The following is a 27,908-nucleotide window of genomic DNA, read 5'->3' as shown; positions in this document are numbered from 1 at the left end:
CGGCCCCGGTAGACATTCTGGCCTAGGTTAATTGGTGCTTAGGGTGGCGGAGTCAAACTGTCACGACCCAGGCTGCAGAGCACCAATAACCAAACACAGAGGCCAGAATCTATCTAATATCTTTATTAAGGAAATATATAAAGTTAATAAAAGCAAGTGTAGGAAATAGTTCAGAAGTAGACCTTTCAGGAAAGGTCAAAATTAGTCCAAAGAAACAATGTCCAATATGAAATATTAAGGTCCAAAGTTGTAATCCAATAACCGAAACACCCACTTTGCCAGGCAAAGTGAGGGGAGATGACAAGGTTCTTAGTCCAAGGAACTTGATGTAAGGCTAGGAAGTAAACTTGATTCTTGGAACACAAGGCTTGATACAAGGCAACAAGGTACGAGGAACAGGGACAAGATCCGTGGTAAATACTTGGCAAGGTCCTGGAAAGCAAGGCAAGGTCCGTGAAGCAAAACAAGGCTGGGAACGTGAACGAAGGCTTGGAAACGGGAACGAAGGGTTGGAAACAGGAACGAAGGCTTGGAAACGGGAGTAGCGCTGTCCACACACAACCTACTCCAGTTGCTGACGAATTGACTCCGCAAAATTCCTTCAGGGCAAGGAACCTAAATAGGGTCCCTTTCCCACCAAAGAACACTTCTCTGGGGAACCAGAACCGAAAGTCAATCTCTGTGTCCAGATGCATGACTCCCTAAAGGTTCTCATGAAAGCAGTCTTAATCAGCTGAATGCCTGGCTGCGATTCTCAGGCTTCTGCGATTAGCCTGTTGAACTCCTTTTTGTTGTTGATAATAACTACGGCGAGAAAATGGGGGAGATTTTGACTCAGGGCTTGTTTGGCAGATTTCTGGAAGACAAACCTCCTGCAGGTGCAAGGGCTCCAGTTCTGGCTGGGAAAGTTCCAATTCTGGCTGAAATGGTGGAAAACCCAAGTTTTCCTCTTCATCTGCCACAACAGCGCTAGGAACGGGACTACATGGCCCATGAGTCATCACATAAGCTGAGCAGTGGAGGAGGCCCTGAGATGGAGGAGGCCACTAGATGTTATAAGCTGAGCAGTGGAGGAGGCTCTGAGATGGAGGAGGTCACTAGATGTTATAAGCTGAGCAGTGGAGGAGGCCCTGAGATGGAGGAGGCCACTAGATGTTATAAGCTGAGCAGTGGAGGAGGCCCTGAGATGGAGGAGGCCTCTAGATGTTATAAGCTGAGCAGTGGAGGAGGCTCTGAGATGGAGGAGGCCTCTAGATGTTATAAGCTGAGCAGTGGAGGAGGCCCTGAGATGGAGGAGGCCACTAGATGTTATAAGCTGAGCAGTGGAGGAGGCCCTGAGATGGAGGAGGCCACTAGATGTTATAAGCTGAGCAGTGGAGGAGGCTCTGAGATGGAGGAGGCCTCTATATGTTATAAGCTGAGCAGTGGAGGAGGCCCTGAGATGGAGGAGGCCACTAGATGTTATAAGCTGAGCAGTGGAGGAGGCCCTGAGATGGAGGAGGCCACTAGATGTTATAAGCTGAGCAGTGGAGGAGGCCCTGAGATGGAGGAGGCCACTAGATGTTATAAGCTGAGCAGTGGAGGAGGCCCTGAGATGGAGGAGGCCTCTAGATGTTATAAGCTGAGCAGTGGAGGAGGCTCTGAGATGGAGGAGGCCTCTAGATGTTATAAGCTGAGCAGTGGAGGAGGCCCTGAGATGGAGGAGGCCACTAGATGTTATAAGCTGAGCAGTGGAGGAGGCCCTGAGATGGAGGAGGCCACTAGATGTTATAAGCTGAGCAGTGGAGGAGGCTCTGAGATGGAGGAGGCCTCTAGATGTTATAAGCTGAGCAGTGGAGGAGGCCCTGAGATGGAGGAGGCCACTAGATGTTATAAGCTGAGCAGTGGAGGAGGCTCTGAGATGGAGGAGGTCACTAGATGTTATAAGCTGAGCAGTGGAGGAGGCTCTGAGATGGAGGAGGCCACTAGATGTTATAAGCTGAGCAGTGGAGGAGGCCCTGAGATGGAGGAGGTCACTAGATGTTATAAGCTGAGCAATGGAGGAGGCTCTGAGATGGAGGAGGCCTCTAGATGTTATAAGCTGAGCAGTGGAGGAGGCTCTGAGATGGAGGAGGTCACTAGATGTTATAAGCTGAGCAGTGGAGGAGGCTCTGAGATGGAGGAGGCCTCTAGATGTTATAAGCTGAGCAGTGGAGGAGGCTCTGAGATGGAGGAGGCCATTAGATGTTATAAGCTGAGCAGTGGAGGAGGCTCTGAGATGGAGGAGGCCTCTAGATGTTATAAGCTGAGCAGTGGAGGAGGCTCTGAGATGGAGGAGGTCACTAGATGTTATAAGCTGAGCAGTGGAGGAGGCTCTGAGATGGAGGAGGTCACTAGATGTTATAAGCTGAGCAGTGGAGGAGGCCCTGAGATGGAGGAGGCCTCTAGATGTTATAAGCTGAGCAGTGGAGGAGGCTCTGAGATGGAGGAGGCCATTAGATGTTATAAGCTGAGCAGTGGAGGAGGCTCTGAGATGGAGGAGGCCTCTAGATGTTATAAGCTGAGCAGTGGAGGAGGCTCTGAGATGGAGGAGGTCACTAGATGTTATAAGCTGAGCAGTGGAGGAGGCTCTGAGATGGAGGAGGCCACTAGATGTTATAAGCTGAGCAGTGGAGGAGGCTCTGAGATAGAGGAGGCCATTAGATGTTATAAGCTGAGCAGTGGAGGAGGCTCTGAGATGGAGGAGGCCATTAGATGTTATAAGCTGAGCGGTGGAGGAGGCTCTGAGATGGAGGAGGCCTCTAGATGTTATAAGCTGAGTAGTGGAGGAGGCTCTGAGATGGAGGAGGTCACTAGATGTTATAAGCTGAGCAGTGGAGGAGGCTCTGAGATGGAGGAGGCCACTAGATGTTATAAGCTGAGCAGTGGAGGAGGCTCTGAGATAGAGGAGGCCTCTAGATGTTATAAGCTGAGCAGTGGAGAAGGCTCTGAGATGGAGGAGGCCACTAGATGTTATAAGCTGAGCAGTGGAGGAGGCTCTGAGATAGAGGAGGCCTCTAGATGTTATAAGCTGAGCAGTGGAGGAGGCTCTGAGATGGAGGAGGCCACTAGATGTTATAAGCTGATCAGTGGAGGAGGCTCTGAGATGGAGGAAGCCACTAGATGTTATAAGCTGAGCAGTGGAGGAGGCTCTGAGATGGAGGAGGTCACTAGATGTTATAAGCTGAGCAGTGGAGGAGGCTCTGAGATGGAGGAGGCCACTAGATGTTATAAGCTGAGCAGTGGAGGAGGCTCTGAGATGGAGGAGGCCACTAGATGTTATAAGCTGAGCAGTGGAGGAGGCTCTGAGATGGAGGAGGCCTCTAGATGTTATAAGCTGAGCAGTGGAGGAGGCCCTGAGATGGAGGAGGCCACTAGATGTTATAAGCTGAGCAGTGGAGGAGGCTCTGAGATGGAGGAGGCCACTAGATGTTATAAGCTGAGCAGTGGAGGAGGCTCTGAGATGGAGGAGGCCTCTAGATGTTATAAGCTGAGCAGTGGAGGAGGCCCTGAGATGGAGGAGGCCACTAAATGTTATAAGCTGAGCAGTGGAGGAGGCTCTGAGATGGAGGAGGCCACTAGATGTTATAAGCTGAGCAGTGGAGGAGGCTCTGAGATGGAGGAGGCCACTAAATGTTATAAGCTGAGCAGTGGAGGAGGCTCTGAGATGGAGGAGGCCACTAGATGTTATAAGCTGAGCAGTGGAGGAGGCTCTGAGATGGAGGCGGCTGCTACATGTCAAAAGCACAGCGGAGCTGCCATGTGAAATAAGTACCACTGTATGAAAGTCTGATCATTCTTTAGCGTTTCCCTTTTTTGGTATGGGGAAAGAAGTTGATTTTTTTTTCCAATTGGTAATTCCTGTGTTTTCCATATTTGCTGGCATATGGCATGCATCACCTTGACAGCATCGTCGTTCAACGTTTTAAACCCTTCAGCTGGGATCCCGTCATCTCCTGCTGCCTTGCTATTAGCAATGCTTCTTAAGGCCCTTTCAACCTAATTCCTCAAGATGTCTGGTTCTAAACCATTCGCCACACCGTCAAAAGCCATCCTTGATATTATCCTTCCTATACAGATCTTCTGTATAGACTGGCCTCCTTCTCTTGATCTCTTCAGCTTCGGTTAGGTCCTTGCCATCTTTGTTTTTGATCATGCCCATTTTTGCCTGAAATTTACCTCTGATGTTTCTAACCATATGGAACTTAAGCGTGGGGCCAGCATTCCGAACAGAAGATGGGCTGGAGATGTTGTTACGGTTTTGGATATGGTTTGTGTAGTGTGAAATCTTCACTTGTGTTTAAAGCTAGTGTGTGCCTGCAATGTGTAATGCTTTGTATAGCATTCCAGTAGAGCAATAGTTAAGTGCATAGAGAAGGATTTATTGCTAGAGTGACACTGTGTAGTTTCCGCAGATGTAGCCGGACATAAGTCACTGTTGTGGAATGTGGGCGTCAACAGTTTTACTGATAATGGTCTTTGCTCGCCGCAAGCAAAAGAGCCGGACGTTGCAATGGTCCGAGCTGACTGTCCTGTGTAAATGAAGATAGATTGAGACAAAAAGGCAAATGTGTCTCGGTTAACTCTCACACTGTCAAATGTCACTGCCTTGGCCCTTTCATTATTGGCTGCTACTTCCCGGTGGATGTCAGGTGGTGCAGTGCCGGCTAAACAGTATAATTTCTCCAGCGGTGTAGGGCGTAGACATCCTGTGATGATGTGGCATGTCTCATTTAGAGCCACATCCACTGTTTTAATGTGGTGAGACGTGTTCCATGCTGGGCATGCGTATTCAGCAGCAGAGTATCAAAGCGCAAGGACAGGTGTCTTCTGACGATGTGTGAGAGGCTAATCGAGACTTATTCACCTTTTCCGTCTCAATTCCTCTCCTTCAGAAGAAGGAGAAATCTGTCCAGTCTCACAGAAAATAAACTCTCATCAGTCAGTTGTCTGCCAATCCCAGTGGTTCAGAGCTTTATTGAAGTTATTTACAGCTAAATGCACCTAATACACATGTCCGGCAGAATTGATGGCGACCAGCGAAGAAGCTTATCAGTAAAACTTGTCGCTGCCCACATTCCATTCCCAGTGACTTATGTCCGGCTACGTAAGCGGAAGCTGAATTAATGTCACTCTAGGCAGTAAATCTGATTCTGTGCACTTAATCATGCCTCTGCTGGAATGTTTACCGAAGCAGCACACACTTACTTAACAATGAGTGAACGTTTCACACACTACATAAACCATTACTCTGACATCTTCACTGTGTCTAGTTGTGATGCCCAGGTTCTGCCAGTCAGCTTTAGTATGATGTTATTTCTAGCGCCCACTTCTTGCTTGATATTCAAGGTCTGCTTCTTGTAAGTCCAGAGCACGGTCCAGAGTGACTCCCAGGCATGTTGGGTGTGCTGCAATGCTCCAGTGGCATTCCTTCCCAGGTCATCCTCAGAGCTCAAGATGCTTGTTTGTTCTGAAGGGGAAAAGCCCACGTCTGCATTTTAGACGGATTAGGAGTAAGCTGGTTTTCCCTGTAAGAGGCAGTAAGAGCACCTCAGGCTTCGGAGACATGAGAGAAGCAAGCCTCCCTGCAGGATTGCAAAACATCCAGGCCTTCCCTGCGCAACGTCTTTGTAGACGGCTGGTTCTCTCACACCAGAAGCGACTTGCAGCATGCATGCAACCAACCAAATAAAGAAAGTGTTTGGAGTAAGAAGCTGGGCCTGAGTTCCTGGCCCATGACTCAAGTTAAGCCTTTGGTTTTGGGGTTCAAGTACAGTAGTGTCTCACTTATCCAACACTTGCTTATCCAACATTCTGGATTATCCAATGCATTTTTGTAGTCAATGTTTTCAATACATCGTGATATTTTGGTGCTAAATTTGTAAATACAGTAATTACTACATAGCATTACTGTGTATTGAACTCCTTTTTCTGTCAAATTTGTTGTATAATTTGTTGGTGCTTCATTTGTAAAATCATAACCTAATTTGATGTTTAATAGGCTTTTCTTTAATCTCTCCTTATTATCCAACATATTCGCTTATCCAACGTTCTGCTGGCCTGCTTACGTTGGATAAGTGAGACTCTACTGTATATTGGAAGTTTCTATATTCCTGTGGTGATATTCACGATCCAGTTTTTCGAAGAATCCCTTGTGCTTGTGGACTGATGCGGTTCTTGTGGTTTTTGGCTATTCGTGGGTTGTATCACCTTGGAATCTGATTGAGCAAAAGCAAAGGGGTCATCGGGCAAAACCAAAAGAAGTCATGTCATCGAAATGGAAAAACAGTGAAATGCGAAATAGTGCCCCCTAGTCCCATTTCCACGAGGCATCCCAGAAGGATAGCGTGGTCCAAGGCTGCTTAGCAGTCCAAAAGAAGCGAAGAAGACTCACCGGGATGTGGACCAAACCAGGCGACACAGCGACAGGCTGCAAAGGCAACAGACAAGGAGCAAGAACCAAAGAGAGAGAGACAGGGACTGCCTTCCTTCCTTCCTGTTGTAAACAGGAAGTGAGCTTCCCAAGGGAACGGCCTTCAGAGGGAGATGCTGCAGCGCATCACAAGGGTCTCCATGGCGCCCCCTGCAGGCACGGAACAGCCATCCAGGGAGGGAGGGGGGAGGGAGGGAGGAAGAGCTCCCTTGATGGACAGGACCAGAGGAGGGGCAGGATGGGAAAGCCATCCTCATAATAATGTAATAATAATAATAATCTATCATAAAATAATATATAATATCATGAAAATAAAATAATAATATAAAATAAAACATAATAATAATTCTTATATATCACTATTATAATTTGACATTGATCAAAGCACAGGATCGTATATTTTGGCAAAGGGTAGATTTACGTGAAGCCCAATGGATCAACAACAAATCGGATAGGATAAGATAATTATAATATTATATGATATTGGGATAATATAATAATAAAAAAACATTATATATATACAGTAGAGTCTCACTTATCCAACGTAAACAGGCTGGCAGAACATTGGATAAGCGAATATGTTGGATAATAAGGAGAGATTGAAGAAAAGCCTATTAAACATCAAATTAGTTATGATTTTACAAATTAAGCACCAAAACATCATGTTATACAACAAATTTGACAGAAAAAGTAGTTCAATACGCAGTAATACTATGCAGTAATTAATGTATTTACGAATTTAGCACCAAAATATCACGATGTATTGAAAACATTGACTACAAAAATGCATTGGATAATCAAGAATGTTGGATAAGTGAGACTCTACTGTACATTAATAAATCATACAATAATATAATAATTGTATAATGTGTCTGTTGAGTTGAAAATTCTAAAGGAAAAGGGTAAAGGTTTTCCCCAGTCGTGTCTGACTCTGGGGGTTGGGGCTCATCTCCATTTCTAAGCCGAAGAGCCGGCGTTGTCCGTAGACACCTCCAAGGTCATGTGGCCGCTTTATGCGGGGAGGCTAATTTAAGGAATTTAGGACACCCTAAAGACTGCCGGCAGCGTGCGGGAAGGAAGGAGGAAGTCCTCCCACCAAGGACTCGGTGTCACAAGTGGGCGGCGAGGCGGCAGCGCCCCCTGTGGGCGGAACGGAGCACTCCCTCCTGGAGCCGGAAGAGGGAAACACGTTGGATGGACTGTGTGTGTGTGGTGTGTGTGGTCATGGCCTGGCGTGTTTGCCGTGTGGGTGTAGAAAGGCTGCGAGGAGAAACCTCCACAGGTGAGAAGACTGGCGGGGAGTGGGCGTGGCTGGCCTTGGCCCCGGGGAGAGAGAGAGAGAGAGAGAGAGAGAGAGAGAGCCCTGGGCCCAGCCAGGGAGGGGTCTGGCCAGGCCGGGCGGACAGGCAGAGCCAAGGCCCCACTGGGGTCCCTGTCGGGGTCTGGCGAGACTGGCCCTGGGAGCCCGGGAGGTGTCCTTCCCCTTCCCAGAGGGCCCTGCGCCCAGCCTGGCCCCCTCCCCCTCGGGACCCCCGGTGGCAGGGATGGTGTCCGGGGGGGAGGAGAGAGAGAGACAGAGGGACCCACTCTGGCCTTCTCCTCCTTCTCTTCGAGGCCTTCTTCCTTTCTTCCTCCTCCCTCTCGCCCGTCAATCAAAGGAGGGCTGAGCGGGACCCAGCCAATGGGGTTCCTCCGGTGGGCGGGGCGTCCCGGGCTCAGCCAATGGGAGGGGGCGAAGGCGGGCTCCGGGGAAGGAGGACGAGGAGGGGGAAGATGGCGGCGCCTGGCCTGGCCTGAGGCCTGGTCTGTGTCTGTGAGGCGGGAAGGAAGGAAGGCGGCGGAGGGAGAGGACGGAGAGAGAGAGAGAGAGAGAGGTCTGTGGGGAGAGGGAGGGAGGGGGGCTCACCGGGGTGCCCGGGGGGGAGGCGGAGGGGCCCGGTTGGCGGCGGGAGTGTGGGCCAGGCCCGTCCTCGGCTGGCGGGCGGAGGGAGGGAGGGAGGCCTCCAACTCCCCGGACGCCCTCCTCCCCAGACGGGTCTCCACAGGACGCCTCCCGGGCCGGAAGGTCTGCTCCAGTGGTTTCCCTCCCTCCCTCCGCCTGCCTGCCTGTCTGTCTGTCTGTCCCGTTGTGTTTCTAGGATCCCCCTGCTCTGTTGTTTCCGCCATGTTATTTATTTTGATTATTCCATTGATATCCCGCCCTTCTCACCCCGAAGAGGACGCAGAGTGGCTTACGTGAGTGGCATTATTCCGTGCCTGAACAACAACAACAACAATTAAAAGCCTTTCAACAACAATTTAAAACAACCTTTGTAAACATGAGACGACTCTTGTGCCTAGATTTGATGCCAGATAATCCTATCCATCAATCCAAAGCCAGTTCCAACTATATTGCACAGGTCATTATGACGGGCCAAATGCTTGATCCCAAAGCCATGGTTTCTCTTGTTTGCGAAATGACAGGACGGGCGGAAGGGGCCGATAATCTGATCCTCCCAGGGAAGGAGTTCCACACTGAGGGGCCGCCACCGAGAAGGCCCCGTCTCTCCTCCTCACCAGTCGTGCCTGCAATGCATGAAAGTCCTCTGGAGCTTTCCAAGATGGATATTGTCCTCCATAAATGATATAGAATATCCAATACATTAAAATAGAAAACGTGGCTTCTAGGGCTTGGGTTGATATGGATATTGTCCATAAATGATAGAACAGGGGTCCCCAAACTAAGGCCCAGGGGCCGGATGCGGCCCTCCAAGGTCATTTACCTGGCCCCCGCCCTCATTTATAATAGAATATTTTTATATCATTTTAAATAATATAATATATTGTATATACATATAATATTGATAATAATATTATCATTTCATACAATATAATACTAATAATACCATATAATAATATTAATTATATGTTATATATTACATATAATATTACAGTATAGTGGTTTAGTTCAGTATAGTAATATATAATGCTAATATTGTCCTATGCTAATAATATAATATATTGTATGTACATACAGTTGCTCTGGAGTGAGAAGGTGAGAAGGGCAGGATAGAAATGTAATAAATAATGTAGTAAATGAATAAATAAATTATTTTAGACTTAGGCTCGCCCAAAGTCTGAAATGACTTGAAGTCACACAACAACAACAATCCTAATTAACTTGACTATCTCATTGGCCAGAAGCAGGCCCACATTTCCCATTGAAATCCTGATAGGTTTATGTTGTTTACTATTGTTTTCATTTTTAAATATTGTTCTTTTGTTGTTGTTGTTTTGCACTACAAATAAGACATGTACAGTGTGCATCAGAATTTGTTTGTATTTTTTTTTCCGGCCCCTCCACAGTCTGAAGGATTGTGGACCGGCCCTCGGCTTAAAAAGTTTGAGGACCCCTGATATAGAATATCCAATACATTAAAATAGAAAACGTGGCTTCTGTGGCTTGGGTTGATACTGACAATTTTGCTTACAGTTTGAAAGAAATTAAAGTTGAGAGTGACAGCACTTATAAACCTTAACATTTATTTCACACGCATTTGAAATAAAATACTGTAGACTCAAAACAGTCAATTTTTCTGAGAAAAGGCAAATTGCTAGTCAGTCCCAAATTTCTATGATGTTTACTATAGCAGCCTAAGTCCAAATGGGAAACCTTGTCAAACCGGCCAATAAATGTGCATTCGGGGTCCAAATGCAAAGACCTGAGGTGTTTGTTCAAGGAGTACCTGAAACTGATGAATCAGATCCAATGGGCTTCATTTCAGTCCCATTAGATAACACACAAAGTTGTGAACTCTGTGATCAAGGATGTGGAGGATTTATAGAGAATAAATAGACAGAGAAACACTTCACATTGTTTTACAGATGAGTACAAATTCCTATGGACAGGAATATTATAAGCTAGAAATTTCAGCAATGTTAATACGTTGTCAGCCGCTTTGGGTCCCCTGAGGGAGAAGAGAGGGATGTAAATAGAGATTTGTTGTTGTTGTTGTTATTAAACCAGGCCTGCCTGCACAGCTGGCCATGTTGGGTCTGTGTGCCAAGTCTGGTCCAGATCTGGCCTCACCTGGGTTCCCTCCTTTCTGGCTGCAGGTGAACTGCAACTCCCAGAACCAAGGCCCATTCCCAGGGACCCCTGCAGGATCTTCAGTGGGTCAAGGGGCTTCTTTGTGGCAAGTGGAGTGGGTGGGGCCACAGTGTCCGTGAAGGTCCCGCCAGTCCCGTCTTCCGTGGCCAGTGTGGTCCAGATCCATGGTTGTTGGGTCGGCCGTTCTCTCTGGATGCAGGTCAAGTACAACTTCTCTAAGTCATGATGTAAATCTTCCCCAAACATCTTGGGAATTGAAAACATGGTTGTTCCAGAGCGCTTTGAAATGAACAGGCCCAATAGAGCTGTCATGAGAAGACTTCTTCCTGTTTTGAAAGCATATGGTCACTGTCACTCATTTCCATGATACACCACTGTCCCCACTGGGTTGCTTTTAATTACTCTGATTTTATCTGCTTGGATTTTAATGTATTGGCCCATTATTTTATTTTGTTGGAATGTTTTAAATTTATGTCAAATAGGTTGTTGTTGTTGTTTCGGGCTTGTCCCTGTTGTGAGCCGCCCCGAGTCCCTTCGGGGAGATGGGGCGGGATATAAAAATAAAGTTGGAGTGCCTCCTTACCCCTTGGAGTGAGTGCCTCTGGAGTGGCTGTGAGAAGGCCCTCCCTTGTGCACGTGGTGGGGCTCAGGCCGCATTGGAGTCCGTGGCCGGTGGTTTGCTCTCCTCCACATTCGCATGTCGTGGACTCCACTATGAGGCCCCATTTCTGAAGGTTGGCTCTGCGTCTCGTGGTGCCAGAGCGCAGTCTGTTCAGCGCCTTCTGAGTCTCTCCGTCTTGTGTGTGCCCAGGGGGAGTCTCCCATTCGGTATCAGCCGTGGTTTTACCCTGCCACTTTTGGACTCTTGCTTGCTGAGGTGTTCCTGCGAGTATCTCTGTAGATCTTAGGAAGCTATTTCTTCATTTAAGGCCTTGGCGTACTGACTGATATCTGAACAGAGGATGGGCCAGAGATGTCACTGCCTTGGTCCTTTCATTATTGGCTGCTACTTCCCAGCAGATGTCAGGTGGTGCAATACTGGATGAACAGTATATTTTCTCCAGCGATGTGAGGCGTAGACACCCTGTGTTCATGCGGCATGTTTCATTAAGAGCCACATCCCCTCTTTTAACGTGTGAGATGCATTCCACGTTGGGCATGCGTACTCAGCCGCAGATTAGCCAAGCGCAAGGGCAGATGTCTTCACTGTGCCTGGTTGTGATCCCCAGGGTGTGCCAGTCCTCTTTCGTAGGATGTTATTTGTTGCTTGACAGCCAAGCAGTGCTTCTTGTGGGTCAGAGGTGGGTCCAGGTGACTCCCAGATATGTTGTTGTGCGTCAATGCTCCAGTGGGATTCCTTCCCGGGTCATCCTCTGCGCCTGACTTGCAGCATACAACCAACTCTTTTCAATGGGAATCAGAGGATCCCACAGAAGGGCCACCCTGCCCGGCCCCCTCCTTTCTTTCTTTCATGCAGGAAGGGAGGAGAAGCACCACGAAAGCAGCCCCGACAGATGGCCACCCAACCACTGCTTAAGAACCTCCAAAGAAGGAGCCTCCCACCACTGAGCAGTCCTTCCTGAGGTTCAGGTGGATCTCCTTCCCTGTCCTTGGAACCCACGGCTCCGCTGAGGCCTCGTCTCCAGGGCAGCAGAAAGGAAGCCCCCTCCCTCTTCCTCGGGGCCTCCTTCCCCACGTTCACACATGGCTCCTCTCCAGCCCCCTCCTCTCGGTCTTCTTTTCCGGGGACTCAACAGACCCCACTTCTCTTTCGGCCAGTGGTTCTCAACCTTCCTGATGCCACGACCCCTTAATACGTTAGTTCCTCATGTTGTGACCCCCAACCATAACATTATTTTCGTTGCCCCTTCATAACTATGATTTCTCTACTGTTGTGAATCGTAATGTAAATATCTGATATGCAGGATATATTCTCATTCACTGGACCAAATATGGCACAAATACCCGAAGTGCTCAAATTTGAATACTGGTGGGGTTGCGGGTGTGGGATTGATTTTGTCATTTGGGAGTCGTAGTTGCTGGGATTTATAGTTCACCTACAATCAAAGAGTATTCTGAACTCCACCAACTATGGAGTTGGACCAAACTTGGCACACAGAACTCCCATGACCAACAGGAAATGCTGGAAGGGTTTGGTAGGCCTTGACCTTGCGTTTGGGAGTTGTAGTTCACCTGCATCCAGAGAACATTGTCGATTCCAAATAATGATGGATCTGGGCACCCTGGAAGTGTCTCCTGATGTGAGGAAATGGGCCGCCTGCCTGCAAGGAGGGTGCCCAGGGGAGGGTGTCCGGATGTAGGATATGAGACCTTCCGGAGTAAGGGAGGGAGGGAGACGTCTCTGTGCATGGCCCCAGGAATTGGGGGTGGAGCTGGATCGGACATATAATATTATAATAATGACATACAATAATAATAATAATAATAATAATAATAATAATAATAATAATAATGTTTTAATATGGTATTATAACTGATATAATGTAATAATAGTAATAATATAAACTATTCTCTCTCTTCCTTCCTGCAAAGAGATATTGGGTTGTGTCTCTGTTTATCATCTTATTTAAACCCCAGTCTCTCATTTCCATTCTCCCTCTTTTTTAGAAACTCTTCCGTCTTAATTCTTTTAAAACATTTATTGCGGAATTTTCTAACGTTAATACTGGTGTTAAAGGAGATAATAATAATCCCTGGCCTGAGTTTTATTTTGTGTCATTTCCAAAATGTTTTTAATAACTAACTGGGGCTGGTTACAGGGACCATTCCGCGCCCCTATGAAGACAGCTCCACTGGCTTCCAACAAGTTTCTGTGCCCAATTCAAGGTGCAGGTGGTTACCTAGAAAGCCTATACACTTGGGGTCCAACCTCTCTTCAGGACCGCATCTCCTTTTATGAATGGTCGTGAACTTTAAGATCTGCCAGGGAGGCCCTCCTCTCGGTCTGCCACTGTCTCAAGTAGTGTTGGTGGGGACGAGAGCGAGAGAGAGGCTGCGATTGGGGGGGGGGGGGGGGCTTCCTTCTCGGTGGTGGCCCCGTGGCTTTGGAATGCCCTCCTGAAGGAGATCAGGTTCCCCCTTCTCTTCAAGCTTTCTGGGCACAACTGAAAACACGTTTTTTGAACAAGCCTTTGGACCAGGATGAGCACCTTCCTCACTCAACCTGAGGCCTTAGCGATGGATTCTGTTAGTACTTTATGGACTGAGACAGTTCACAGCCTGTTGTACCCGCAGTTTTGCTGCAGTGTTGAATTTTAATCGGTTGGGTTGTATGTTATTCAATGGAATTATTGTTTTGTGTAATTATTGATTGTTATTGATTTATTTGTTATGTATTTTGCTGCGTCTTGTGTGTTCTGCACAATTGTGTGCTTTTGTGAGCCACTCCGAGTCCCTTTGGGGAGATGGTGGTGTTATGAATAACTTCTCAATAATTTTAAAGCATAGGTTCTTTTTATTGCAATTTCAGTGTGAGAGGTATCAGAACGTTTACACAAACAACAAAGAGTGACATTAGACATACAGATTTTATGTAACCACATTGGCTTGATAAACAACCTACAACAGACAAAGCGGGGGGGGGGGGGTTACATTTTCACTCAGCATTCACACACATCTCCATGTATTCATCCTCGTGCATCCATCCAGATATTACCATATCCTTTCTCCCTCCTTGGAGAAGCACCTGCTTAGGCCAGGCCCTGCTTCCTCTGCAGCATAGTTCCAAAACGTCAAAATGCATCCTTTTTTCCTAAAAACAATGCCAAGGATAAGATAGAACGGACTCCCTGCAACCCGTATCATGACTCCGAAATGCACTACTTCCTCTTCCCTTGAGAAAAGGAGGCCCAGTGACAAGACCGCTTCCATGCAAATCTGCCACTTTCCCATGCATCATCTCCACTGAGCATGGAGGACAAACAGCATCTCTGTTTGTCACAATTTCTGGATCATCATAAATAATAATAATAATAATAATAATAATAACAACAACAACAACAACAACAACAATAATAACTGGGTGCCGTGCCAAAAGATCTCAGCCGGCATTTGGAAACAATAGGCATTGACAAAATTACGATCTGCCAACTGCAAAAGGCCACCTTACTGGGATCTGCACGCATCATCCGAAAATACATCACACAGTCCTAGACACTTGGGAAGTGTTCGACTTGTGATTTTGCGAAACGAAATCCAGCATATCTATCTTGTTTGCTGTGTCATACAACGTCATTGTGTCAACAATAATAATAATAATAACTTTATTTCTAGACCGCCCTCTCTCCCCAGAGGGACTCAGGGCGGTTAACATACATATAGACGGCAAACATTCAGTACCCCAACTACATCACTAATATCAAAAGTATAAAATGACAATAACATACTCATTATAATAAAAAAATCCACATTAGAAAAAAACAATAAAATTTAAACAAGACACTTAGTAAAAACATAGACACTTATATAACAATATTTTGCTGATGTTGTCCCAAAGTTGTAAATGAATGATAGACGTCTTCCATCCCGGAACATCCTGGCTCCCTCTCCGTTTCCTGGACCAGATGTTGACTCTTCTTGATTAGTGTTGGCCTTGTGTTGACTTCCTTCTCAACAGTTGTAAACATTTCCTTATCTTAAAAAAAAATTGTCTCTGCCCCAAAGGTTCATCAAATCAGCAAATGTTGACAGATGTAAACATTTCTCTTCTCACTGTTGCAGTTCTTATCCGAGTTTACCAGATAGGTAAACTATTTCAGTTATCATTAGCAGGTTTTAATTACTCTTCAGCAAGCAGGTAGTTAGTCATTGTAGGCCTTAATATTTTAGGATGGTGTCTCCAAAATTATTAGCTCTCATTCATTCATCTCTTCCATTTATACCATATATTCATATTTCATTTTATCTTATTACAGTGGCGGGGTACAAATAAATAATAATAACAATACTAAAACTTTATTTATATACCACCCTATCTCCAACAATGAAACCATACAACAATAAAACATAATACGATAATGAGCATAAGTGCGCTAAACATACAAATCAATCAATTAACCACAGGCTTAGGAACCAATGACAAAATACTCCACCAGCGGGCCAGGATACAGGGATCAAGGGTTCCACGTTGGGGTGGCCAACTAGCAGGTGCCAGGCGGGTCAAGGGCAACAGTATGGCATGGCAAATAAAGTTTAGATAGAAAGTTTATATTTATGTAAGGGGGTTACTCTGTTCATTATACCAATTCTTTTTAGACTTTCCTTTATTTTCTATCAAAATATACTCTGGTTTCCATTCTAATTTCTTATCCTCTTCTTCTAGCCCAGTGGTTCTCAACCTGGGGTCCCTCCCCAGATGTTTTTGGCCTTCCAGTCCCAGAAATCCTAACAGCTGGTAAACTGAACTGGCTGGGATTTCTGGGAGTTGTAGGCCAAACACACCTGGGGAGGGACTCCAGGTTGAGAACCACTCTTCTGGCCCTTCCAGTTTTCCTTGCTTTGCTAATCCTTCGACTATGTACCTTATTTGGTTGGCATGATCATATAATTTAATATTTGGGTGACCTAACCCGCCTTCTTTTTGTGGTTTATACCATTTAGTTTTACAGTAGAGTCTCACTTATCCAACGTTCTGGATTATCCAACGCATTTTTGTAGTCAATGTTTTCAATACATCATGATATTTTGGTGCTAAATTCGTAAATACAGTAATTCCTACATAGCATTACTGTGTATTGAACTACTTTTTCTGTCAATTTTGTTGTATAACATGATGTTTCGGTGCTTAATTTGTAAAATCATAACCTAATTTGATGTTTAATAGACTTTTCCTTAATGTCTCCTTATTATCCAACATATTCGCTTATCCAACATTCTGCCAGCCTGTTTATGTTGGATAAGTGAGACTCTACTGTATTTATTCTGACTCTTTATTTCCATTACAGTTCATGTTTAATATAATTTGCCATTTTTAAAATTTTTGGTCCAAATTATTATAAGGTAACATCTGTATCTATTCTAAATCTATCTAAATCTATCTAATCTAAATCTATCTAAATCTAAATCCATAATAAAAGCAAAAACCCGTATGTGTGTGTGTGTGGCCCGGATGCCTGCTCACACAGACAGCCTCCAGCCCCCACAAACAGGTTGTACTTCCCATGGTTAAAAATCTAGCAAGTCACTCTTTTCCACTGACATTTTGGTTACAGCGAGCCCCATGAACATGCAGCCCAGCCCCTGCCAATGTCCTCCCCAAACACTACAGCCCACCACCCCAAGGAATGCTTTAGTTTGGTGACCATTTCATCCTAGATTTTGCTTTTTCTTCCACCACAGGCAGGCATTCCAGGGTTCTCCATTGCTGTGGAATTTGCATGACCCCTCCTACTGCCCTTCCCTTTCAAATCCGTCTGCATAACAAACACAGCAGAACTGAGCAGAAACTAAACTTACTGGAGGAGTTTGGGGATTGACTGCACATGGTGGAAGTTGTAGTTCGTCTTGCATCAAGTCAGAGCACTGCTGTGACTCCTACTGGGGAATGTAGAGGAGTTGTAGTTCACCTACATCTAGAACGCTATGAACCCAAATAATGATGGGCCTGGACCTAACTTGCCATGCATACCTGATGTGCCCACATTTGGTGGGTTTTGAGGGGAATTGGCCCAGGCATTTGGGAGTAGTAGGTACTGGGATTTATAGTTCACCTGCAATCAAACCCCACCAATGATGGACCAGGACCACACCTGACACACAGAGCCATCATAACTAATAGAACATATTGGACTAGTTGGGGGGGAAGATGTAGTTGCTTACCTGTAACTATGTTTCTTCGAGTGGTGTTCTGTGGAATTCGCACTAATGGGATTTCCTGTGCCTGCACAGCAATTGTCGGAACCTTCTAGAACTTAGAATAAACAAAATGGCGGAAGCCCCGCCCACTCTCCCCAGTACGATATATAAGGCCCTGTGGGCGGGGCTAGTCAGTTCCCCGCCGCCAGGTAGCAATTGAGCCTAGTGGCATGATCTCAGAGGGGAGGATGGGCGGGCCGTGCGAATTCCACAGAACACCACTCGAAGAAACATAGTTACAGGTAAGCAACTACATCTTCTTCTTCGTGGTGCTTCTGTGGAAATCGCACTAATGGGAGATTAGCAAGCTACTCACCGAAGGAGGAGGGTCATGCCACGCATGAGAACAGCACGGCTCTCCCAAAGGCTGCGTCCTTTTTTGCCAAGACATCCAACTTGTAGTGGGAAGCAAAGGTGAAGGACGAGGACCACGTGGCTGCTTTACAGATGTCATCAAGTGGCACCCCCTTCAGAAAGGCTTGGGAGGTGGACAAAGCCCTCGTGGAATGGGCCACCACATTTTGAGGGAGGTCCCTCCCCGCTAGAGTGTAGGCTGTACGAATCGCTGCAATGATCCACGCAGCTAGGCATTGAGAAGAAACTGGGAGTCCCAGTGCATCCGATCTATAGAAAAAGCCGGGTAGATTTCCTATAAGTCTTAGTCCTTTCGACATAGTAAGCCAGTGCTCTCTTAACGTCCAGAGAGTGTAGCGCTGTTTCCAGAGGCGTGGAGGGGTTTTGGAAAAAGGCCGGTAAAGTGATGTCCTGGCACATGTGGAACCTGGACACCACCTTTGGTAGGAAAGTTATATCCGTCCTAAGGACAACCTTATCCTGATGGAATCGTAGATATGGAGGGTCCACTCTGAGAGCACACAATTCACTAGCCCTTCGCGCGGACGTGACCGCCACCAAAAAGGCCGTCTTCCATGATAAATAAGAGATGTCGCACGAGGCCATCGGTTCAAACGGCGTTTTAGACATTTGGGACAACACCAGCTCTAAACTCCACGCCGGTGGCGGTGGCGTCACTGGTGGGTGTAGATTCTTAAATCCCTTAAGGAAGAGGCCAATTAAAGGGTCTTGGAAACAGGATTGGCCAGAGGAGGCCTTCCGGTACCAGGAGATAGCCGCCACATAGCATTTAAGAGAGGCCAAACATAGCCCATTGTTGGACAGATGCACCAGAAAATCCAGTATTATGGGTGTGGGGGCTGTAGCTGGGTCCACACCCCTGGATTGTGCGAAGCCCCGGAATTTCTTCCACTTGTATTCATATGAGCGCTTGGTTGAGCCTTTCTGCGCTGCCTCGAGAAGCCCTCACTGGGGCTGAGAGGTTGGTCTGATCCTCCAGCCGGTGAGATTCAGCGCTGATACATCTGGGTGGTTGACTCGCCCCTTGTGGAGGGATAGAAGATCTGGAGACTTTCCCAACCTGACGTATTCGCCCTTCGCTGCCTTCCAGAGTGGTGCAAACCACGGTTGGCGCGGCCACCACGGTGTTATTACTATGCAGTCTGTGTTGTCCGACATGATCTTCGAGATGTTCCTCCCCACCAAGGGTAGGGGAGGAAAGGCATACAGCAGTCCTCCGGTCCATTGGAACCGGAATGCATCCCCTAAGCACCCTGGAGCCGCTCCTGGGCGAAGACGTGCGCAGAACGCGGTGCACTGGGTGTTCTCTGGGGATGCGAAGAGGTCGATTATCGGCCAGCCCCATCTGCGTGCCAGAAGGCGGAACTCTGTGTGTTTCAACTGCCATTCGTGACATGCCGTTTTTGAACGGCTGAGAGAGTCTGCTAGCACGTTGTCTTTCCCCGGTAGATGTATTGCTTGCGGTGTCACTCGTTTCTTGACGCACCAGTCCCAAAGCCGGAGGGAGGCGAGCAGCAGGCGCCTGGAATGGGTACCTCCCTGCCGGTTGAGGTAGCACTTCACCGTTGTATTGTCCGTCACAATCCGCACGGTGGTTCCTCGTAGGATCCTTTTGAAGGCGTGGAGGGCTTTCTCTACTGCCAGGAACTCCAGGACATTGATATGGTAGTTTCGCACACGGCTTGTCCAGTGACCGTTGATTACTAAGTTGTTGAGGTGAGCGCCCCATCCGTCCTGGGACGCGTCCGTTGTAACCTCGTAAGTTGGTATCGGGGGACGGAAAGGTAGGCCTGTCCTCAGGTTGCGTCTGCTTGTCCACCATCGTAACGACTGTAGGACGTGAGCCGGGGGTGTCAACACTATCCATTGGCTGTCGCAGAGTGGATCGAACGAGTCCAGGAACCACCTCTGAAGGGGTCTCATTCTTAGTCTTGCCAGCTCTACCACTGCAGTGGTGGAGGCCATATGGCCTAGGATAGACTGGATATGCCATGCTGAAGCTCGTCGTCGGGACTGGAGTTGCAATATGGAGGCTCGGATAGCCCGGAAACGGGACTCCGGAAGACAGGCCCTTCCAGAACGAGAATCTAGGACAGCCCCAATGAATTCGATGTTTTGCGACGGGGTTAAATGAGACTTTTCTTTGTTGACCACCAGGCCAAGGTCCTGCAAAAGAAGGAGCGTAGAGGACACATCATCCCTTAGGGCTGTTTCTGAGTCACTGACTACCAGCCAGTCATCAATATATGGAAAAAGAGGTATCCCTTTCTGTCGTAAGTACGCGGCTACCGTGGCCATACATTTTGTGAACACCCGTGGCGCCGTAGCTAAGCCGAACGGGAGCACATTGAAGGAATAGATGGAGCGTCCTACCATGAAGCTAAGGTACCTACGGTGGGAGCGTCGTATGGAGATATGGAAATACGCGTCACGTAAGTCAATGGTCGCAAACCAGACTCCCCTACGCAACAAAGGCAGTATGGAGGGCAACGTGACCATACGAAATTTGCGGGCCCGAACGTGTCTATTAAGGGCACGTAAGTCTACTATTGGACGCAGTCCACCGGACCTCTTCCTAATAAGGAAGTATCTGGAGAAAAAGCAAGATCGGGCCCTACGCGGGGGTATTCTAGAGATCGCACCCTTCTGCAGGAGGGTCGAGACTTCGTCTAGGAGGCAAGCGGAGGGGGTGGTGGCGCGGAGAGTCCCCGTTCGGGGGCGGGATGTAAACTCAATGGCATAACCCTTTCTAACAACTTGTAGGACCCAAGAGTCCGATGTTATCGACTCCCACACTTTCAGGCGGGGGGCAAGCCTCTCAAAAAAAGCCAAGTGCTCCCTCTGAGGGGTCACAAACGAAGAGCCTAAGTGCTCTTTCAAACTGATGGGAGGGGAAGTAGGTAGACTCAACAAACCCGAACAGGAGTCTAGGGGTTGCGAACTTGGAGCAAACTTAGGGAAGGGGGCCCCCGCCTTTGGGTTAAAAACGACGTCTTTGCTTTTCATTTTGCTTTCCACCATTCCTTTGCTGACCTTTATATTGGAAAGTGGAACGCCTCGGTCCAAAGGGACGAAAAAAGGACCGTTGTTTTCCCTTATACGATGGTGAATTCGACCTCCTAGATCGATAGTATGGGTTCCATCGTCTTCGCTGGTATTGATAGGTCTGTTGCGTCGCGTACTTGTTGGTGGCCTGGGTCACCTCATGTGTATCTTTGATTTGAGCGTCAGTCTCTGGATTAAATATGCCAGCCTCATCCAAGGGAAGGTCTTCTATGACTGATTTAGCCGAGGGGGAGAGATTGGCTGCTCGTAGCCAAGCGTGACGTCGAAGTGAGATTGCCCCTGCCAGGAGCTTTCCCGAGGCGTCCGCTATATTCTTGGCTAGGTCCTTCTGCAGCTCTGAGAGCAGGCAAGCCTCTTGTTGGAAAGCCCTAGCCATGGCTTGATGTTGTGCTGGGAGGAGATCTAAATACTGGGTCATCTTCTCCCAGAGGTATGTCTGGTATGCTCCTGTATACGCGCCGTAGTGAGCCATCCTAGCAAAAAGGCACGATGCAGAATAGAACTTTTTTCCCATGCTCTCCAGTTTCTTGCCCTCTTTGTCTGTGGGCGCTGGCTGAGAACGCTGAATTTGCTTGGGTTAGGTAACATCCACAACACGAGAGTTCAGTTTTGGCTGTTTGGCTAGCCATTGGGCTCCAGTGAAGTCAATTTTATAGAGGTATTCAGCTCTCCTCGGGGTCGCGGGAAGAGCCGCTGGGGATACCCCCTCATTCTTAATAATCTCTATCAAGTAGGGAAGGGACGGTAGCGCCGTGGTAAGGGGCCCCTGTTGTTTGGAAGAAGGATACACAGGGTCATTGACCACTTTTGCAGGCTTCTGGGCTGGTAAGTTGAGAGCCTTAGAGAGGCGAATCAACAGAGACGAAAAGGGTTTGATATCCTCCGCCGAGGGAGGATCAAGATCGTCATGTGGGTCTGCAAGCGGAACCGATGTGGAGGGTAGGCCCTCCGCGTCCTCAGGGTGATCAGCCTCCATCTCCAGCGATGGGCGCGTTTGTGGGGTCGCTGGGGCCGGCGGCGCCTGCAGTATTGAAGGGGATGGCGATTGGGGCCGGGGCTCCCTTCCCCTTGCCTCTGATGCTGGGCCTGAGATCTGTTCTGAAGGGAGGCCGGTTGTAGCTGCATTACCCCGGCCCACCAGTAGAGTGCGGTCTTGAGACATCGCACACGAAGGCGAAGCCGGTGGGGCGTGATTCCACAGAGAGCGGGGGGCGTGGCTGCGCCCCGAACCCGACGGAACTGAATAAGGCCCATACGGGTTCCAGAAGTGAAAACCCTCAAACCCGGGTGGAATGAACGGGTAAGGGGGGAATCCGTAGGGATAAGGAGGGAAGCGGGAGTCTCTTGAGCGGCTTCTGGTGTCCGAGCCAGCAACGGAGCGCCCTGAACCCGACGAGGAGGAACGCCGGCGTCGGGGTGGGCGGACCCGTTGGCTCCTCCTGGATCTTTTGGGCGATGGAGAGGAAGCCAGAGAGCTCGATGATGAGCTTTGCGCTGCCGGGCTCCTTCCCCGACCCCGCGCCTCCTGCTGTACGCTCGGCAACAACGGGGCCGGCTGAGCAGGGGTAAGCCCGGTCGGGCTGAGCGCCTGTGAGCCCTGCGGCTCGATTGGAGTGAGCAGCGGAGGATCGCTCCGTACCGGGGAGCGCTCCATGGTAAGGTCGGGTTGCTGCCGAGCGGGCCGAGGGCGTAACGCTTTCAGGTGTTTTACTTTCTTTGTCTTTTTCCGGGCATCGCGGGGGCCTACGGCCGCCGCAGGCTCTTGCCCGCCTGGGGCCCCAGTCTGGACGGCCTCCGATGGTGGATCGGGACTCGGCGATCTGGCCCTACTTGAAGCCGATGGATTGGGCCTATTCTGAGGGGGGGGAAGGCCCAGGGAGGTTGGGCGCCAAGGCCTGTTCGTAGAGTAGGGCCTTTAGCCTAGATTCTCGATTTTTACGTGCCTGGGGCGTAAAGCCTTGGCACACATGGCATGATTGAGTGATGTGGCCCTCACCCAGACATAGTAGGCACTTAGAATGTCCATCTGCCTCAGGGAGATTGCTCCCGCAATTAGAACATTTCTTGAAGAAGGAGGCCATGCTCACTCAAGCCTCGTTATAACAATGGGGGTTAAAATAAAACGCCAGGTCCAGTCCGTTAAGCCAAAGGGGTTTACCAAGTCCAGTCCGTTAATCAAAGAAGGATGGGAGTTTCGCAGCCGGTCCGAGTCAAGAACGATTAAACACGATGCTAGAAAGCTCTAGAGAGGTTCCAAATGTTGCTGCCTCTGCGGCGGAAAAAAGGAACTGACTAGCCCCGCCCACAGGGCCTTATATATCGTACTGGGGAGAGTGGGCGGGGCTTCCGCCATTTTGTTTATTCTAAGTTCTAGAAGGTTCCGACAATTGCTGTGCAGGCACAGGAAATCCCATTAGTGCGATTTCCACAGAAGCACCACGAAGAAGAAAGGGACTTATAGTTCACCTGCATCCAGAGAAAAAGTGACCCCCACTGACAATGGACCAGGACCATACTTTGCACAGAGAAGCCTCATGACCAACTGAACATACTACAAGGGTTTGTGGGAATGGGCCTTGATTTGTAGGCAGTTGTAGTTCACCTGTATCCAAAGACCACAGAACCCAGCCAAAGACCAGAACCCAGCCTTCACCTGCTGAAAAGCCTTTCCCCACAACAGAGGGCAGGAAATAGAGGCGGAAATGGACAGGGGTGGAAAGGGCTGGGCAGGAAGGAGGGTTTCCCGACTGATCTGTGCCTGTGAATTTGCATGCCGTCCTGCGGCTCAACCAAGGGAGTGAACAGCCCAACGGGGACTTAGTCCAGGCGAGACCAGTTCTGTGAGCATCTCAGCATGCCTAAATGGGGTGTTGAATTTGCCAGGCAGGAAGGCAACGTCTTTGGGATTTTGGGGTTCCTTTGAGAGATGTAGGAAATGTGGTGGCAGCAGAGGTCCAATTTGGGATGCACAGGAAACGGACCTGGGATCCCTTGTGGCCTCAAAGGGAATCTAGACATTCATGAAATCATCACTAAAGGGATCATTGTGCCTCTTAATATTTAACTTATGCTGGTAATTCACGGAAACCCTTTATTCAGAGTGAATGAAGCCCCGTCTATGGTCTGTCTGACTGTCTGCCTTTTGTTTCTTTAGCCGTGTTTAGGTCAAGGAAAAAAAATCAATGTGGCTCTTTAGTATTGTACGAAGATCCCTTTTTCTTCCATCCATCCCTCTTTCCTTCCATCAATCATTCATTTTCATCCTCCCTCCCTTCTTTTCTTCTCTCCTTCTGAATCCATCCCTTATTGTTCGTAAATCGGTGATCACCTTTGTTTGTTTCTGTGTGTCCTTGAGACCCTTCATATCTCCATTTCTTGGTGGTTCCATTTTCAACATGAGCCATGAACGGAAAAGAGGATAATCTTGGAAATAAAGGAAGTTTGCAGCTTCATGTTTAACCTTTTGCTTCTTTTTTCTTGATCAGGGAAATGAAGACCCTATGAAGTCACCACAGGCATGAAAAGAAATTATCAGTATCTAGTATAGATTTAGGAATTTGGAAACCAAAGGGCAATAATGAAAGAAATCCTGCGGGAAGAAGAAATCCTCTCTAGGTGCCAATCTTGTGGAACTCAATTTTGATTAGAAAGAAAAAGGTAACACTCACGTGTCTGTATCACAGTCAATCATAACTGTCAACATGGAGGAGAAACCCTTTACATGTCTTGAGTGTGGAAAGAGCTTCAGTTGGAGGAGCCATCTGCTACTGCATGAAAGGACTCACACTGGGGAGAAACCCTTTAAATGTCTGGAGTGTGGACAGAGTTTCACTCATAGTTCAGGCCTACGTTCACATCAAAGGACTCACACTGGGGAGAAACCCTTTGAATGTCTGGAGTGTGGACAGAGTTTCACTCATAGTTCAGGCCTACGTTCACATCAAAGGACTCACACTGGGGAGAAACCCTATAAATGCCAGGAGTGTGGACAGAGCTTCACTCATAGTTCAGTTTTGCGTTCACATCAAAGGACTCACACTGGGGAGAAACCCTATAAATGCCAGGAGTGTGGACAGAGCTTCACTCAAAATTCAGTTCTGCGTTCACATGAAAGGACTCACACTGGGGAGAAACCCTATAAATGCCTGGAGTGTGGACAGAGCTTTACTCAGAATTCAGGCCTACGTACACATCAGAGGACTCACACTGGGGAGCAACCCTTTGAATGTCTGGAGTGCGGACAGAGTTTCACTCATAGTTCAGGCCTACGTTCACATCAAAGGACTCACACTGGGGAGAAACCCTACAAATGCCTGGAGTGTGGACAGAGCTTCACTCATATTTCAGTTTTGCGTTCACATCAAAGGACTCACACTGGGGAGAAACCCTATAAGTGCCTGGAGTGTGGACAGAGCTTTACTCAGAAGGGACACTTACATTCCCATCAAAGGACTCACACTGGGGAGAAACCCTATAAATGCCTGGAGTGTGGACAGAGCTTCACTCAGAATTCAGGCCTACGTACACATCAAAGGACTCACACTGGGGAGGAACCCTATACATGCCTGGAGTGTGGACAGAGCTTCACTCAGAATTCAGGCCTATGTAAACATCAAAGGACTCACACTGGGGAGAAACCCTATAAATGCCTGGAGTGTGGACAGAGCTTGACTCGTAGTTCAGGCCTACGTTCCCATCAAAGGACTCACACTGGGGAGAAACCCTATAAATGCCTGGAGTGCGGGCAGAGCTTCACTCGTGGTTCAGGGCTACGTTCCCATCAAAGGACTCACACTGGAGAGAAACCCTATAAATGTCTGGAGTGTGGACAGAGCTTCACTCATAGTTCAGGCCTACGTTCACATCAAAGGACTCACACTGGGGAGAAACTCTATACATGCCTGGAGTGTGGACAGAGCTTCACTTATAGTTCAAATCTATGTAAACATCAAAGGACTCACACTGGGGAGAAACCTTATAAATGCCTGGAGTGTGGACAGAGCTTTGCTCAGAGTGGAACTTTACGTTCACATCAAAGGACTCACACTGGGGAGAAACCATAGAAATGCCTGGAGTGTGGACAGAGCTTTTCACGGAATAGGGTTATACATCACAGATTCATAGAGGAGCCAGCTGCTACGGCATGAAAGGACTCACACTGGGGAGAAACCCTATAACTGCCTGGAGTGTGGACAGAGTTTCACTCAGAGTTCAGGCCTACGTTCACATCAAAGGACTCACACTGGGGAGAAACCCTGTAAATGCTTGGAGTGTGAACAGAGCTTCACTCAGAATTCAGCTCTACGTTCACATCAAAGGACTCACACTGGGGAGCAACTCTTGCACATTTTGGAAATTCAAGCTCAAAGTTGGGACATTTCATCACATGTGGTGTATTGTAGAAAGATTGAACTAAAATATGTTCCATTCTGGAATTAAACAAAGTTAAATGAAACTAGAGTTTTATATGCTGAGAATGTTGGATGATCAATTAGAATGAAAGCATGGGTAGTTACTGTGAGATACTCAAGTAAGAATTGACTGTACACAGGGATGGAAGGAATGTTTTATTCCAAAGCAAAAACAATGGCTTATGAAGACCTGCAAATTAGCCACAACGAACAAACTGACTACCACAACATGGGCAAATGTCAGTTGTAATAGGTATTAATTGGAAGAGTGTTATCAGAAATAGAAGTGTTGTTATATTATCTAAAGGGAGTAGAATAATGAGATATAAAAATTAACAGATAGAATGAGGCTTTTAGGCACGTATCCCTGTCTGTTTGTTAGTTCAGTTGTGTGTCTGTGTAGGTCACTGTTTTGCTAGTGTTTTAGTTTCTGATTTAGTTTTGTATCTCATGTAGTAGTTTCATGTTCAGTTGAAGCATTATAAATTATTTCTGCCTTTCTTGTATTGTTACTTTTAATTTTTTTATTTTCAAAAAATAGGGTGATTTATAAGGGTCAAAACGGCTGAAACTGGAGGGGTGGATATAAATGGCTGACTAATCGATTTTCTGTATTTGAAAACAAATTGTAATGCTTAGAACCGCTATTATGAATTGTGATGCATGTTAACTATATAACTATATAAAATTGATTATAGACATATAATTGACACTGAATCAGACATGTATACAATAAATTAGTCTTGATTTATCAAGGGTGTGTGTGTGTGTGTGTGTGTGTGTGTGTGTGTGTAAGGAACTGGAGTGCTTGTGAAGAACAGAAGAAACAGGCCTCAAAAGAAAATGGAGTCCACGCAGAGTCTGACATGGGATGGACTTGGCGGGTGAAGCAAGGAATCAGCAAGGCGTCTCTCACCTGGCAAGACGGAACGAGGGTCCAGGAAGGCCTATCCGAATAACCACGGGCAATGAAGTGTGCAGCTGGCACCCCATACGTCATGCAGCCTGAGACTGAGCATGTTTTGAAACCAGGCCGTAAGAACAGAAGGAACCGAAAGAAGGACGAAACTTTAGGCCAGGAGTCCTCAAACCTTTGAAGTGGAGGGCCGGTTCACGGTCCTTCAGACTATTGGGGGGGCTGGACTAGGATGAAATAGTCCAAAATTAGGATTGTTGTTGTTGTGTGCATTCGGAATCTTCTAGAAAGCTCTTTTAGTACAAAATGGCGGAAGCCCCGCCCACTTTCCCCATAGAGTATATATAGCCAGTGAGAGGGGCTACTGCCTCAGTTCCTTTTTTCCGCCGCTTCAAGCAGCAGCTATGGAATCTTTCTATTCTTTGACTAGCCAGTTTTCTTTTCCTTTTCCTTTTAATTTTTTATTTATTTTAATCTTTTAAACTATTTTTTACTTCATATCAGGCCAATATTGATGTCTACCACCTTTTAAAGGTTGATCAGCCTGTGGGGGAAAAGTTGCCTGAAAGATATTCTATGTGCCTCCCTTGCCTGGTAAAGGCCTTGTGGCTCAGGCGTTGCAGGTGTGTCTTTTCCCCCAAACTTGCCAGAACAGCGAGTCTGGGCTGTAGTTCTCTACATGAGCAGGCCCTTTTTTCCCCTCACCCTTCTGGGGGAAAGGCCTTG

The 27,908-nt window shown here is 47.6% G+C and overlaps 2 protein-coding genes across 2 annotated transcripts; both read left to right on the top strand.

Annotated features, from left to right (window-relative positions):
* Positions 1-24,573, top strand: LOC134294614 (uncharacterized). Its single transcript, XM_062966184.1, has 2 exons — positions 1-8,325; positions 24,341-24,573. The coding sequence occupies exon 1, from the start codon at positions 986-988 to the stop codon at positions 3,782-3,784; it is 2,799 nt and encodes a 932-aa protein (XP_062822254.1). The 5' UTR covers positions 1-985; the 3' UTR covers positions 3,785-8,325; positions 24,341-24,573.
* LOC100565998 (zinc finger protein 658B-like) lies at positions 24,557-27,753 on the top strand. The gene has a single exon (XM_062966207.1). It carries the CDS (start codon positions 24,557-24,559, stop codon positions 25,916-25,918), a length of 1,362 nt encoding a protein of 453 aa, XP_062822277.1. The 3' UTR covers positions 25,919-27,753.
* The last annotated feature ends 155 nt before the right edge of the window (positions 27,754-27,908 follow it).

This window comes from Anolis carolinensis, unplaced genomic scaffold (genome assembly GCF_035594765.1).
Source record: "Anolis carolinensis isolate JA03-04 unplaced genomic scaffold, rAnoCar3.1.pri scaffold_18, whole genome shotgun sequence".
Taxonomy (NCBI): domain Eukaryota; kingdom Metazoa; phylum Chordata; class Lepidosauria; order Squamata; family Dactyloidae; genus Anolis; species Anolis carolinensis.
The sequence above is the reverse complement of the archived record's forward strand: the minus strand, read 5'-3'. Positions and strand labels throughout refer to the sequence as shown.

Excerpts from the sequence above, each read along its gene's own strand:
- LOC134294614 (XM_062966184.1), top strand. The coding sequence starts at position 986 with ATGGCCCATGAGTCATCACATAAGCTGAGCAGTGGAGGAGGCCCTGAG.
- LOC100565998 (XM_062966207.1), top strand. The coding sequence starts at position 24,557 with ATGGAGGAGAAACCCTTTACATGTCTTGAGTGTGGAAAGAGCTTCAGT.